We start from the raw sequence: 15,909 nt of genomic DNA, 5'->3' as shown, positions 1-15,909 counted from the left end.
CAAGCAAACTAAAGCTGTGTACAATCTCAATCTCTTCATCATCCATCCTGATGCTGCCAATTGGTCCAGTGGTGAGAATCTTTGTCTTCTTGACATTAAAATTTAGGGTGGCTTTAAAGAAATTCAGTCCTCAAGAGTGACAATGTACTCTTCAGGCTAAACCTTTAATTAATTTAAGGTGACTCCAGGGGATATAATCGCTTCCTTGAAGAAGAGCAAACCGAGGACCAAAAGGTCTGCGATTCTTCTAGTCTCTGTAGATCTAATAGTTTGGATTTTGTTTGTTCCATCATTTTTTAAGGTTTCTTGCATTTGTTTTCTTGATCAGACTTTTCAGTAGTAGTAACTGGGCCCTGGTTAGCCATTGTTCTGGTCTCAAGGTGGAAAGTAGTTCTCCTGAATAATGAGTCTGTTCTTTGCTCTTTTATTCTTTCCAAAAACCACTTTGAAAGATTTTCACCCTAAAGCCTGAGGAGTTACTTTTGCTCTAGTTTCATATGCCAGAGAGTTTGTTACTTTTCTTGATTGACATTTCCTGGGCAAGCTGTAAACAATTTGAGTTGATACTTTCTGCTTGGTTATGGGCAGTAGTCTGCCTTGAGATTAGTGTGTGCCTTGCAGGGATTGGCCCACAAATTATGCTAATTGATTGACTTTAGTTGACTATGCAAATGAAGTGTCTGTGGTCTACAGAAAGGAGGTTGCTAGATTGGTTTTATAATATCTTTTTTCCTTTTTTTAAAATTTTCTCCTAGCTTATTTACAAAATTTGAATACACTGTTTTCAAGAACAAATTCTTTCAATTTCCCTTACCCCTCCATCAAATTGTACAACTCCATGATTAATCCTCCCTCCCCCTGTTTGAATAATGTCTTATTGTGCATGAGAGTTTACACAGCAAATTAGGCTCCAATTTAAAAATTCTATGCAAATTATTCAGTGATATTGGTTAAGTTTTCCTCAGTGTGTAATTTTCATTCATTCTATTCTGGTTGAATCTTTTTTTGGCATTCTAGTTTCCATGTTTTCTTATCTTGCCATCTTTGATTTAGATGTGATTTTTTGATGGTTTGGTCTCATATGGATGATTTTTTAAAAGATAGAGTTCATTAACCATGGATTATATTCTTCATTTTATGAGCCAATCTGTTATTTAAGTAAAGAGAAACCTCAAGAGATCTTTTTTGTTGACAGTTAAACAGTATCTAAGGGCAATATTCTTAAGCAGTCTTTTAGTCTTAACTGGTCCAAGAAATGAGGATTTTTAAATAATTTGAGTTTTGTTCTACATTATTCTCTTATTCTATCTGGGTACATCTATTGTGATTTTGCTCAGAATTTAGCCAGGCATCAGGGAGTTCTTCTCTCAGATTAGATGAAGCTGTGGTTCATATATACATAATTCATGCCATGAATTATTTTCTTCCCTTAGTCTGTTTTTCTCCTTTTTATTTTGTTCCAGATAAATAGAGACCAACTGTATTTCAGATGACCAATCACAAACTTGTAAGACCCCAAACACTGTTAACCACATTGGGATGTAGAACATAGACTTTATGAAATCTATTATGCTAATTAACTGAGTTGTCCCATGAGACCATAGCCCCAAATCTTCCAATCAAGAGAAATAAACCAGTGAAGGATTTTTTTAAAGTTGAAGGAGTACCCATAAGTGAATCCTCTATGTGATTTAGTGTATACATACATACACACACTTATATGTATTATATACATTTTTTAGGACTTTAATATCTCTTTCTGAGAGAAACAAGAGTGCCCCAAAATGTACTATGAACATTTATCTGTGCATGGATATGTACCCATATGTTTATACCTATACACACGAACACCTACCTACTTATCTGTTATTAGGTACATAAGTTGCTTACTTTTCCTGCTACTGGGAATAATGCTGCAATAAACATAGGTGTGCATATGTCTGTCTATGTCTCTTTTTATTAGATGCTACTTAAGGCACATTGGTGGTATAGCATGTACTGTGTTGTGCTGCTAGCCGAAAGGTACTCACTTTGAATCCACCAGCTGCTCAGTGGATGAAGCTGAATAGTCAGTCTCCTCCTGTTAAGTTTTATACCTGCAGAAACCAGATGGAGCATCATTGTTAGTAAGAATCAACTTGGCAGCAGTGGGAAGGAGGAGGAGGAGGAAGAGCCATTAGAAAGAGGTGTTTGGATTTCTTTTATTCTGAAGCTAAAATTGTTTATTAAAAGGAAGAATAGTTACAAAGTTCCTGCAGAAACACGCAGGAACTGACCCCTCTAGAACAGGAATTAGTGAGTTTTAAACAGGAATGGGGAAGTTGTGTTGTTGTTGTTATGTGCCATCGAGTCGCTTGCAACTCACAGTGACTCTATGTACAAGAGCTCTAAACTCCATTCTATTCTGTGTGCCAACCTAGTCATCTCAAACACACTCATTCCCACCACTCCACTCACAGAATCGATCCATCTCATTGAAGGTCTTCCTCTCCTGTGCTGCCCATCCACTCTGCCAAACATGATGTCCCTCTCCAAGGACCAGTCTCTCCTTGCAACATGCCCAAAGTATGTCAGACGAAGCTTCAGAATCCTTGACTCCAGGGAACATTCCAGCTTCACCTTCTCCAGGCCAAACCTGTTTGTTCTCCAAGCAGTCCATGGTATATTCAACACTCTTCTCTAGCACCACAGCTCAAAGGCATCAGTTCTCTTTCTATCATCCCTATTCAATGTCCAACTCTTCCATGCATAGCACGTAATTGCAAAGACTATAGCCCGGATCAGGTGCACCTTAGTCTCCAGCCTGACATTATTGCTCTTCAGTACTCTTGAGAGTTCCCTCACAGCTGACTTTTCCAATGCATTTTGTCTCTTGATTTCCTGGCTGCTGTTACCAGGAGTGTTGATTGTGGAGCCAAGTAAACGAAAATTGTTAACTGTCTCAATCTCATCACCATCCGTACTGATGTTGTCAATTGGCCCAGTGGTGAGAATCTTTGTTTTCTTGATGTTGAGCTTCAATCCGTATAGGAGGCTGCAATCCTTGATCTTCTGTAGCAAGCACTTCAGGTCCTCTGTTTCAGCAAGCAGGGTTGTATCATCTGCATAACGCAGGCTGTTGATGATTCTTCCACCAATCCTGATGCCACATTCCTCTTCGTACAGCCCAGAGTCTCAGATGATCTGTTCTGCATACAGATTGAAAAGGTATGGAGACAGAATACATCCCTGAAAGACCCCCTTCTTGATTTTGAACTATGTAGTGTCTCCTTGCTCTGTTCTGACAACTGCCTCTTGGTCCAAGTATAGGTTTCCATTAGCACAATCAAATGTTCTGGGATTCCCATTCTTCTCAGAGTCAGCCACAGCTTGTTGTGATCCACACAGTCAAAAGCCTTTGCATAGTCAATGAAGCATTCTTCTGGTATTCTTTGCTTTCTGCCAAGATCCATCTAACATTAGCTATAATATCCCTAGTTCCACGACCTCTTCTAAATCCAGCCTGCTCATCTGGCAGTTCTCTGTTGACATATTGCTCCAAACATTTTTGGATAATTTTCAGCAGAATATTGCTTGCATGTGATACTAATGATATTGTTCGATAATTTCCACACTCTGTTGGGTCACCTTTCTTTGGAATGGGAACAAATACCGATCTTTTCCAATCAGTTGGGCAGCTGGCTGTCCTCCAGATTTCTTGGCACAACTTAGTGAGCACATCCAGGGCAGTGTCTATTTGTTGAAATATGTCTATTGGTATGCCGTCAACTCCTGGAGCCTTGTTGTTTTGGTTTTTTTTCCCCAATTCCTTCAGAGCAATTTGAACTTACTCCTTCATCACCATAGGCTATTGCTCATATGTTATTTCATTAAATTCTTCTGTGTCATCCAATTCCTTCTGATACAGTGACTCTGTGTACTCCTTCCATGTTCTCTTGATACTTCCTGGATCATTTACCATTCTACCCAAAGTATCCTTAAGTATTGCCACCCATGGCTTGAATTTGTTTTTTAGCTCCTTCAGCTTAAGAAATGCTGATTGAGTTCAGCCCTTTTGATTTTCTGACTCCAGCTCTCTGCACATGTCATTATAGTATCTTGCTTTGTTGTCCCGAGCTGCCTTTTGAAATTTTCTGTTCAGCTCTTTGATTTCTTGGTTTCTACCTTTAGCTTTGGCTTCTCAGAGCTCTAATGTAATACTCAGAATCTCATCTGACATCCATCTTGGTCTTTTCTTTTTTTTTCAGTCTTTGTAGTGATCTTTTGCATTCTTAATGGACGATTTTCTTGATATCCTCCCAGAGCTCATTTGGTCTATGCTCATTGGTGCTCGAGGCCTCAAACCTGTTTCTGAGATGGTTTTGAAATTCTAGTGGGACAGACTTAAGGTCAAATTTTGGTTCCCGTGGACTTGATTTAATTTTCCTCAACTTCAGCTTGAACTTGCATATGAGTAGTTGGTGGTCTGTCCCACAATCAGCACCTGGCCTGGTTTTCACTGCTGATATTGAGCTTCTCCACCGAGTCTTTCCACAAATGTAATCGGTTTGAGTCCTATGCATGCCATCAGGTGAAATCCATGTGTATAGCCTGTGTTTATGTTTCTTTTTTTATTTTTTTATGTGTTTATGTTTCTTTTTTATTTTTTTATGTGTTTATGTTTCTTATAAAAGGTATTTGCAATGCATAAATCAATGAATGTGCAGAAATCTATCATTCTATCACCAGCCTCATTTCTCTCACTGAGCCCATGTTTTCCAGCTACTGATCCTTCCTCCGTTCCCAACCTTTGTGTTCCAGTCGCCCGTTATTATCAATGCATCATGATTGCATGTTTGATCAATTTCTGACTGCAGAAGTTGGTAGAAATCTTCTATTTTCTCCTCTTTGGCTCTAGTTGTTGGTGCATATATTTGAATGATAGTGGTATTCACTGGACTTCCTTGTATGCGTATGGATATTATCCTGTCTCTCATCACATTGTATTTCAGGATAGATCTAGAAATGACTTTTTAAATTATGAAACCAACCCCATTTTTTCCTCACCTTTTCATCCCCGGCATAGTAAATCATATGATCATCTGATTAAAAATGTCCCATGCCAAGCCATCTCATTTCGCCAATACCTAATATGTCAATATTTATGTGTTCCATTTCTTTCTTAACAATGTCCAATTTTTCTACATTCATGTTTCTCACATTCCACGTTCCAATCACTAATGTCTCCTTACAGCTATTCCTTTTTCTCTGAGGTAGCAGATTTTAATTTTGGATGTTTAGCTCTGACCACAGAAAATAGATACGCAGAGGGAAGATTAAGAGTGTTATAAGGGGCGCTCTGGAGGCCTAGCGGCAAGAAGCTGCACTGCAATCCTGAAGGTGCATGGTTCGAATCTACCAGATACTCGACTGGAAAAGGAGGAGCAATCCCCTCCTGTGTCAGTTGGATCTGACTCAACAGTACACAACAACAACAAAAGAGTGTTAAAGAGATTTTAGTGGTTATCTAGGCTTAGATTAAGAAGTGTTTCTGGGAGTGTGCGCCGTGTCCATGGCGAGAAGCTGAGGGTTGGGAGCTCTGGTCCGAGGCACCCGGGCGGCGAAGATGTCAGTTTCCCTAGTCCGAGCCACTGTCCAAGCTGTCAGCAAGAGGAAGCTGCAGCCCACCGGGGCCGCCCTAACCCTGACACCTTCAGCAGAACACAAGATAAAACAGCTTCTTAAAGATAAGCCTGAACATGTAGGTGTGAAAGTTGGTGTTCGAACCAGAGGTTGCAATGGCCTTTCTTTCTTTTTTTTTTTTTTAATTTCAAGAGATATAATTTAATTTTTTTAAGGGATTCAGGAATCTTTAGAGTAACACAGACCTACTTGATTCTTTCCTTACATACCACCTTTAAAATGCAATGGCCTTTCTTATACTTTAGAATATACGAAGACAAAAGGAGATTCTGATGAAGAAGTTGTTCAAGATGGGGTCAGAGTGTTCATCGAAAAGAAAGCACAACTCACCTTTTTGGGAACAGAAATAGACTATGTAGAAGACAAATTATCCAGTGAGTTTGTGTTCAATAACCCAAACATCAAAGGAACATGTGGCTGTGGAGAAAGCTTTAACATCTGAACTCTCAGGACCCTGCTGTGACCTGCAGGGATACCTGCAGAATCCTTGGGCCTACTGGAAAATTGTGACTGTCGTGTTGTTAGATTCATAATGTATTGCTGTCTTCTGAGAAAAATAAAAGAAAAATATGAAAAGTCATTGTACTGAAAAAAAAAAAGTGTCTCTGGGCAGCTCGACGGCACTTAACAACAATAATGTCAACACAGAGAGAGAGATCACCTGGCCCAGTGGACAGAAAGTGATGCCATCAAGCCAAAGAGATCCAAGAAAAAGTGAGGTTAATCCAGCCACAGGCAGAATACCTCCTCTGGGTGTGCATAAACCAGTAAAATGTGCAGGAGGCCTGAGAAGCAGCAAAAATAATCATCCACTCTTCATATTGACAGGTAACAAGCACTGCAGGAATATCACGTTATTCTTAGTGGCATTTCCACTGCAAATCAATATTATCGTCCCTACAGTAGAAGAATTACATTGGGAAATCAGCTGTAAGGGACCTATCCAGAGCACTGAAGAGCAACGATGTCAATATAGAGACTAAGGTACACCTAATTCAGGCCATGGTCTTTGTAATTATTTGTTATACATCAGAGAGCTGAACAATGACTAAGGATGACAGAAGAAGAACGAATTCCTTTCAGTTGTGGTGCTGGAGAGGAGTCTTGAACATACCATGGATCACCAAGAAAGCAAATTGTCAGTCTTGGAGAGGGTGAAACCAAGTTTCTCCTTGGAGACTGGAATTTTGAAGCTCTGTCTCACATATTTTGGGCCCATGGCCGGGAGGGACTGACTGATCCTTGGGGAAAGACATCATGCTCAGAAAGGTGGTGGGACAGCACAGGAGAGGAGGACCCCAGATGAGATTAATTGATACAGTGACTAGGACAATGAGGATTGGTGTGTTGGAATCAGTGAGACTGGCTCAGGACAGGGTATGGTTAAAAGATGTGATACATACTGTCGCTATGAGTTGCAGCCCACACAACAACAAGTAACAACAGTGATAACAAGAATAGATTCAATGTTATCTAATATCACGGGTGAGTTTTGGTTGATTAACTCTATTTTAACTAATGATTTTACAATTAAAAGAATTAATGCATTGTTATAATATAAAAAAAGTGTCTCTGGTGGTATAGTATGTTATGAGTTGTGCTCTGAATTGAAAGGCCTACAATTAGAATCGACTGTTGCTCCAGAAGACATGGTCTCCCTCAATAAAGATCTGTTGTTGCTTTGTGCCATCAAGTCAGAACCAATTCATAGTGGACCTTCCAGTGGGTTTTCAGAGGCTGTAAATAGCATAGGAGGCAATAGCCCATCTTTTTTCTGAGGAGCAGCTGGTGGATTCGAACCTCCTGCTTTTGGGCTAGCAGTGCAACTCCTTACCCCGAGGCCTCCAGAACTGCCTCAGTAAAGAGTCACAGCCTAGGAAACCTTCTATGGAAGGTCGAGATCACTATGACTTACAGCCAACCCCACGGCGGTGAGATTTAGTTTTCTGAGTTACAAAAATAGAAAGGAGCGATCTAGTTCAAGACACATTTAGGTCTTGATGAGGGATCAGGTTTCAGGTGAGAAGTGGGGAGCGCTAAGGCTGATTTTCCTGTTTCTAACCTGGGTGACTAGGAACCATTGTTGCACAGAGCAAGTCCAAGGAGTTCAGATTAGGGCAGTGTGAGAGGCCCATGGGATATATCTCCATCTCCTGACTTTACCTAAGCCTGGCTGTCTTCCCAGGACTCAGCTCCTCTGGTATCTCTGGGGAAGGCTGCTTTTCTCCTAGCCCCCGGTTGTCAGGGCCAGTGAGCTTAGTATATTTTTCTTCTTCCCTTTTTTGCGTTTCCCAGTCTTCTGTCCCTTACCTTCCCTAACTCCAAGCTCCCTTAAGTTAATTCCACCTGGCTCTGCCACTTGCTACTCCTCTTCATTGCTATTATCTGATGACCCACTCAGTCAATGACTCTAGCGCCTGATTCAGAGTCTTCCTCTTCATCTTATTCCAGCCCTCCTCTCTTGGAGACTTAACTATTTGCATGCATGACCCACCCAGCACCCCTACCTGTTACTTCTTTGCCTTCCTCTCCCCTGGTGATTTTCTCCCCACTAGCCAGTTTCTCCCAATATTACTTACATAAGATAACCCCCCATCACACCATACCCACATTCTAGGTTTTAAGCTGACTCCAACCACCTCCACTTCCTGTTCTTCCAGCTCACTTACTTTAATGTCCACATCACACAGTTCTTCAGCCTCATCAAGACTCTATTACTTGTTCCATTTTGTCCCCGCTATACATTGGCTCCCTGCTGCTTTCACATTCTGTTTATCTCCATGTCTCTAGTTGACTTCACTAACCTTCAGCCCCATCTGAACCCACTTACCAGTCTCTGTGCCTGCACCTGAACAGCTAAACATCACTGGGGGAGTGGGGGGAGTTACTTCACTGGACTTATTGGTTCATGACCACAAACCTCAAATCAGCACTGAGCATTGAGATCTACTCTTCCTGCAGCTTTCAGAGCATTCTGGTCTTGCCAGCCAGCACTGTTACCTCAGATTCAAGATCAAGGTCAACAAGAGCTTCCATGTTTCCAAATTCAGACCATGCTTTCCAGCCTTCTTCTGTTTCTCAGCAGCAAGTGGCTGTTGACCATTCCTTCCACCAAGGCATATTTTTTCTATATTGGGTTTAGGGAATCTGCACACATTGATTTCTTTTTGTTTCTTAAAGAAAATTTATATTTGATACTGATTTACTTACAAAGTTCATATACATTGTTTTTTATATTGGATCTTTCCCATTTCCTTTACCCACCCCTCCTCCCTCCACCCATCAGATCCTGCGAACCTATGATTAACCCCCTGCCCATCCTCACCCCTCTGCTTCTACCCTCCCCCTCTTGGATCCTCATATACGTTTTACTAGTTATCTATTTCTACAATAATGGTCTTATGAAGTATTTGTCCTTGTGGGACTGAGTTAGTTAACTCAGCATAATGCTCTCCAGCCCCTTCCAAGTTAGGTAATGATTTTCAAAATCATTGCTCCTGCATGCTGCATAGTATTCCATTGTGTGCATGTACCGTAATTTCTCTATCCTTTCACCTGTGGTTGGACATCTGGGCTGTCTATGTTCTTGCAGTGGTGAATGATGCTGCTATAAACAATGGTGTACAGATCTCCTTTTGCACACATTGATTGTCCTTTTTGTTAACCGTTCCCCAGACTTCACTGCTTGCTTGCTCCTCCCTCTTTGATTTCCAAAGTCTCTGTGCTTCCGATTTTTCATTCTTTTAAACCTCAATACTTCTCTCCCTACGAAACCTAATGCTGATCTTTTTTTAAATGGATTTTTATTTTATATTGGTTTGCATGCACAATTTGTATACATTGTGCTTTACACATTCCTTCTTTCACACTGTGTTCTATACAATCATTCTTGAACTTTGGCTGCAGCTTTATGCTACTTTGGCATCTCTGCTTCATAACTCCCATATCTATTTATTTTGAAATCCAGCCTGTAGTTTCAAGAGTCAAAAACTTAGGCAGTATCTTTGATTCTTCTCTTCCCCCTCCACTCATACTCAAACCATGCACAAGCCCTTTCTGTTTTACTCCTAAAAATATACCCCAAATTAATTCCTATTCTCCTCTCTTCATCTGTGCTTTATCATCATCTCAGCTTCAATCTTGGTTCAACACATCACTCTCTCTTACTTCATTTTATGCAATAGTTTTTTCTGATTGATGTGGTAGAATCTCTGTTCTCTTTCAGGCAGCACAAAGTAAGCTTTAATAAATGTAAATCAGATCACATCCCTTCCAAGGCTTCCACTGAAACGAAACTAAATGCCAAACCTGCTGTGGTCAACAAGGGCCCACATTGTGCACTGATCCCTGCTTGCCTCTCCAATCTTCTCTCAATGCCTCTTTTTCCATTATGTGATAGTGGAGCTTGTCCACTCCTGCTAATATTTTTAGCCTTTTGACAAGCAGAGCTCTTTTACACTTTGGAGTTTTTAGCAGGAGTCATTTCCTTTGCCTAAAAAGAAAGCTCTTCTCCAGAATTTACAAATGGCATCTCCTATTTATAATAAATATCTCAGTCCAATGAACAAACAGTTTTGTCCTGGAGAGGGTAAAACCAAGTTGCTCTTTGGAGGCAACAATTTTGAAGCTCTGTCTCACATATCTTGGGCATGTTGCCAGGAAGGACCAGTCACTGGAGAAGGATATTATGCTCAGAATGATGGAGGGACAGCGCAGGAGAGGAAAACTCCAGATGAGATGAATTGACACAGTAACTGTGGTAATGGGGGTGGCTATGTTGGAAACGGTGAGATTGGCTCAGAATTGATCAGAGCTATTGTACATATTGTACAATTGCTATAAGTCACAGTTGCCTCGATGGCACATAACGAAAACAACAGCCCAACAAAGACCTTCAATTCTTTCTTGATTAGCTTAGAAAGTTGACTCTTTTCCTCAGTAATTCATTCATCCTATTTGTCTCCATGGGGAGCTCTGGTGGCCTAGTGGTAAGGAGCTACACTGCCATACCAAAGGCATGAGGTTCTAATCTACCAGCTGCTCCACAGAAGGATGGGCAGTCTCCTCTTCTGCGATTGTTGTTGTTATGTGCTGTTGAGTTGCCTGCAGCTCTTAGTGATCCTATGTACAGTAGCTCTAAAGCCTGCTCTGTCCTAAGCCAGTCTGATTGACTCCAACACATCTAATTCCATTGCCTAAGTTACTGTATCAATCCATCACATCTTAGGTCTTCCTCTCCTGCGCTGTCCCTCCACCCTTCTGAGTATGATGTCCTTCTCCAAGGACTAGTCCCTCCGGCCACATACTCAAAGTATATGAGATGGAGCTTCAAAATCCTAGACTCCAAGGAGAAACTTTATTTCACTCTCTCCAAGACAGATTATTTGTTTTCTTGGTGGTCCATGACTCTTCTCCAGCATCACAACTCAAAAGACATCATTTCCTCTTCTGTCATTCTTTGTCATTGTCCAGATCTCTGATGCACAGCAAGTAACTGTGAAGCCCATGGCTGGATCAGACACACTCTAATCTCAAGACTGACAACGATGCTTCTCTGTACTTTGGAGAAGTCCCGGAGAGCAGATTTTCCCAGTGCAATCTGTCTTTTGACTTCCTGGTGCCAAGAGTGTTAAGTAAGAAGCCAAATAAGCTTAAATTGTTAACACCTCAATCTCTTCTCCATCTATCATGGTGCTGTCAATTGACCCAGTGGTAAGAATCTTTGTCATCTTGATTTTGAGCTTCAATCCATACTGAACACTGCCTCAAAAACTTGCCTGAGGGCGAGCTCTGTTGGCCTAGTGGCAAGAATCTGCACTGCAATCCCAGAGGTATGCGGTTCAAATCTACCAGGTGCTCTGCTGGAGAAGAAAGGCCAATCTTCTTCTGTACCAGTCAGATCCAATTTAATGATACACACACAAAGAAATAATAAAATTAAAAAAAATTAAAGTTAAAAAACAAAAACAAAAACCAACTTGCTTGAAGTTTAGCTATGGGTTGGCTCCAGATTGATGGTCCACAACAACAACAACAACATTCATTTCCCTTAGATCACTTCATTTAATCTGGTAGTGACTTGTTTAAATTTTTCTTTTTTTAAATTAACTTGTCAGTGGCTATCTTATCCTATTGATGCCAGTACCATGTGTAAGGGTTAAGATGTGGCTTTCCTCCCAAAGATGTGCAGTTTGAACCCACCAGATGCTCCGCTGGAGGAGGAGGGGCAATCTCCTCCTGTGTCAGTTGGATCCAATTTGATGGCACACACAAATTTAAAAAAAAAGAAAGAAAGAAAAAAGATGTGGCTTTCCTAGTATATCCCTGAGTTGCCACATCTTAGAATCATTGCTCAAAGTGTAACCAGACTACCCCTTGAATGCTGTTGCCAAGAAAACACCTCCAATGTTCTCCTTCAATTTGAGTTCTTCCTCTTGCTAAGTAAGATTAGTGAAACAGGAGTCTAGGTTTTTCTGTGCTGCAAAGAAAAAAGTTTATTATGGAAAACACTTTGCAAAGTAAAACTGCTTTGCTATGGGAGACCCGGAGGGACAATATAATGCTAATTTTTTACTCTCTGGACAGAAGAATTGTTCGGCCCTATAAAGATTTAGGTGAAAGGAGTTTCATATTTATTCATATGGGAAGATGGGGAGTCTGGAAAATGTCCTGAAAAGGAAGGGTTATAATAATTAGCTGGACATAGCAGGATCTTCAGGATGGATGCTGTTGTAAAGGCTTTTAGGTCAGAAACATCACTTATTATGTATTGGTGTGCCTGCATTGTGTAATTAGGTCCTCCAGTTCAAGTCCCCTATCTGGCTAATAGCTTTACTTCCTGTTTGGGAAGGTCAGTTCTCAGTCACAAATGTTGTTTCTGTGCATGCCCCAGGAACTGATTCAAACTGGTTTCACTTCAGATCATGATGTTTAAGGAAATTAACCTACAGAACAATACCTTATCCTAAAGGAGACATATAAATCATCAGATATTAATGTATAGCAGAATTGAAGCAATTAATGAGGTCTAGAAGGACAGAAGCATGAAGTCCTAAAGTGAACCTTACTTCCATCTCAATAGCAAGTAATGTAAATATTTGTTAAATAAATGAACACAGAGTTAGATAGTTAGATGTGCAGCTCTGAATCTTTAATAAAAGGCCTGAGTTAGAAAGATTTCTACATTATTATAAAAATGTAAATCATAATATACTAGGAGTAGAAGGGCAATTTGTTAACCTGTTGAAGGCTATCTATTATAAATTTTACCACCTAAGACTTATTAGTGAAATATGGAAAATCCTTTAGGAATCTCTTCCTTTAGGAAGAGGTAACTTTGTGGGAAAGCACAGTAAAGAAAGAAAAAAGAATGTTTCAAACAAGAAATACAAACTCCATTTCAGTGCTTGAAATGGTATTATAGTTTACATGTTGTTGTTGTTATGTGATATCGAGTCATTTGCAACTCACAGTGACCCTATGTAAAACAGCCCTAAACTCTGCTCTGCCCTGTGCCAATTGCACCATCTCCAATACACCCATCCCAATTACCCCAGTCACTGAATCAATCCACCTCATAGAGGGCCTTCCCCTCCTGTGCTGTCCCTCCACCCTACCAAGCATGATGTCCCTCTCCAAGGACTGGTCCCTCCTTACAACATGTCCAAAGTATGTTAGACGTAGCCTCAGAATCCTTGCCTCCAAGGAGCCATCTGGTTTAACCCTTTCCAGGATGAATCCGTTTGTTTTCCTAGCAGTCCATGGTACCCTCAATACTCTTCTCCAGCACCATAGCTCAAAGGCATCAATTCTCCTTCTATCCTCCTTAGTCATTGTCCAACTCTCTGATGCATAACAAGTGATTGCAAAGACCATGGCCTGTATCAGATGACCTTAGTCTCCAGAGAGACACCATTGCTCTTCAGTACTTTAGAGAGGTCCCTAACAGAAGACTTTCCCAAGACAATACGTCTTTTAATTTCCTGGCTACTGGTGACAAGAGTGTTGACTGTGGAGCCAAGCAAATTAAAGCTGTGAACAATCTCAATCTCTTCACCATCCATCCTGATGCTGCCAATTGGCCCAGTGGTGAGAATCTTTGTCTTCTTGACATTGAGCCTCAATCCATATTGGAGTTTATATAGAAAGTAAAAATAATCTAAAAGGAATTCAAATAATAGTTTAAATTATTAAAATAATACAGTTTAAAGAGTTTTCTGAACAGATGGAATAGTAGCTGAGAACAACGTAAACCCAAGAAATAAGAGCCAAGTCAGAGTAAAGATAATGTCATTAAACAGTTGGTTTTAGAAAATGCTAATCTTAGAAGCAGCTTCATCTTAGAAAAGCAAGATGGAAATATTATTATTAATAATAAAGACTATAAAAAGTGACATAAGAACCATACAATATCATCAGTGCTTAACTCTTTTGTATACAAGGTTGCTACATAAATAATTTCATTCTATTGCATACACGGTTGCACCTAATAACAGCACATCAAAGTGAAAACTAAAGGCAAGCCAAGAGATACTGTCTCTTTTGTCTGTTAACAGAGCCCCATTTACTACGCTCTACCCCTGGCACCAAGGGTAAAGCAATCAAAAAATGAGTTGCATTAGGAAAAATCTGCTGTCAGGGACCTCTCCAGAGTGCTAAACAACAACAATGTCAGTTTAGAGACTAAGGTGCCCTTGATCTAGGCCATAGTCTTTTTGTATTACTACTACACATCAGAAAGCTGGACAATAAATAAGGAAGACAGAAGAACAAATGCCTTTGAGTTGTGGTGCTAGATAAGATTCTTGAATATATGGACCACCAGAGAACAAACAGGTCTGTCTTAGAGAGGGTGAAACCAAGTTTCTCCTTGGAGGCTAGGATTTTGAAGCTCTATCTTACATACTTTGGGCATGTGGCCAAGAGGGACCACTCCTTGGAGAAGGACACCATGCTCGGAAGGGTGGAGGGACAGTTCAGGAGTGGAAGACCCCAGATGACATGGAATGACATAGTATCTGGGGAAATGTGGGTGTATCAGTCAGTGAGACTGGCTCAGGATAGGACAGGCATCAGAGCTATTGTACATTGGGGCAGGCGACTCGATGGCACATAACAATACCAGGAAACTGGAGACTTTCTTATTATTCTGGGTTTATCTCAATATTTAAATTAAAACAACCACTGTATCACATAAAACTGTGTACTGTATAAATGAAAAACAAAACCGGGGCCTTATATGCACATACCAAATAACTTTATTATGATACATTAACGTACTATGTGTCAAAGGTTTAATTGTATATGGTAAAAATATGTATTGAAGTCTTGATCTAAAAAAGTATCCTGTTTTGGAAATAGAGGTTTTCTTTGCTGTGATAATGAGATCACGCCAGCAGGCCTGGGGTAGGTCATAAACCTAATAATTTCTAAGTTATTAAAGAGCAGGCTATACACAAAAATACAGAAAAGAAAGACAGATGCCACAAGAAGATTGCCTACAACAATGGAAAACCAAAGATTGGTGGTAGTCAATAGAAACTAGGAAAGAGATTTGCAGAAGGAATCAATGTGATTGAGGCCTTGATTTGGGCTTTTAGGTTCCAAACCTGTAAGAAAATAAATTCTTGTTCTTTAGAGCCACTTGCTTGTGTTATATTTTACTACGACAGCACTAGGCAACTAAGATAACTAATTTATTGTCATTGAGTTGGAACCAACTCTTAGGTGACCCTCCAGTGGGTTTTTGGAGGTTGAAAAATCCCGTGAGAGACAACTATCATCCACTGGTAGATCTGAAACACCATAGAGGTACTCCCTTTGAGATTAGCAGTACAACTCTTCAAAGACTACATCACCAGAACTTCGTTAGGTAACTGAAGACAATAACTCCTTATGATAATGATTGCCAAGATAACCAGAGATGGGGGGTGGAGGAAGAGGCCTGGCGCTGAGAAGGGAGCAATTGAATTTCAAACACAAACAACTGCACGAGAGTGCGTACCCACCAGACTGCAGCGTTGGCCCCGATCTGTGCCAGCCCCGTCTGTGCGATGTGCAGAGGGCAACGCGGTGGCCGCGCCTGAGGTCGGGCCCGGTGGCCACCATCGAGGCGGGGGCTGCGCGAGGGCCGGAGCGGAGGGGAGAGGCGCCTCCAACGCCACACGTGCAAACTTGGGCTCGCGGTTCCCGGCCCGGCGCGCAGCCCGGGGCGCCCGGAGCCCCGCC

At 40.9% G+C, this 15,909-nt stretch overlaps 1 protein-coding gene across 1 annotated transcript; it reads left to right on the top strand.

The window, feature by feature from the left end:
- The first annotated feature begins 5,605 nt into the window (after window positions 1–5,605).
- Window positions 5,606–6,124, top strand: LOC102844174 (iron-sulfur cluster assembly 1 homolog, mitochondrial-like). The gene is made up of 2 exons (XM_006899759.1): window positions 5,606–5,772; window positions 5,902–6,124. Exons 1-2 carry the CDS (start codon window positions 5,606–5,608, stop codon window positions 6,122–6,124), a joined length of 390 nt encoding a protein of 129 aa, XP_006899821.1.
- The last annotated feature ends 9,785 nt before the right edge of the window (window positions 6,125–15,909 follow it).

Source organism: Elephantulus edwardii, unplaced genomic scaffold (genome assembly GCF_000299155.1).
Source record: "Elephantulus edwardii isolate Elephantulus edwardi_28Jun2011 unplaced genomic scaffold, EleEdw1.0 scaffold00267, whole genome shotgun sequence".
Lineage (NCBI taxonomy): Eukaryota > Metazoa > Chordata > Mammalia > Macroscelidea > Macroscelididae > Elephantulus > Elephantulus edwardii.
Note: the sequence above shows the minus strand (reverse complement) of the source record. Positions and strands in the feature narration are given on the sequence as shown.

Bases quoted from the DNA above. Each gene is read 5' to 3' on its own strand.
- LOC102844174 (XM_006899759.1), top strand. From the start codon at position 5,606: ATGTCAGTTTCCCTAGTCCGAGCCACTGTCCAAGCTGTCAGCAAGAGG. The intron at 5,773-5,901 runs TTGCAATGGCCT...ACCACCTTTAAA, and splicing joins GTTGGTGTTCGAACCAGAGG to ATGCAATGGCCTTTCTTATA.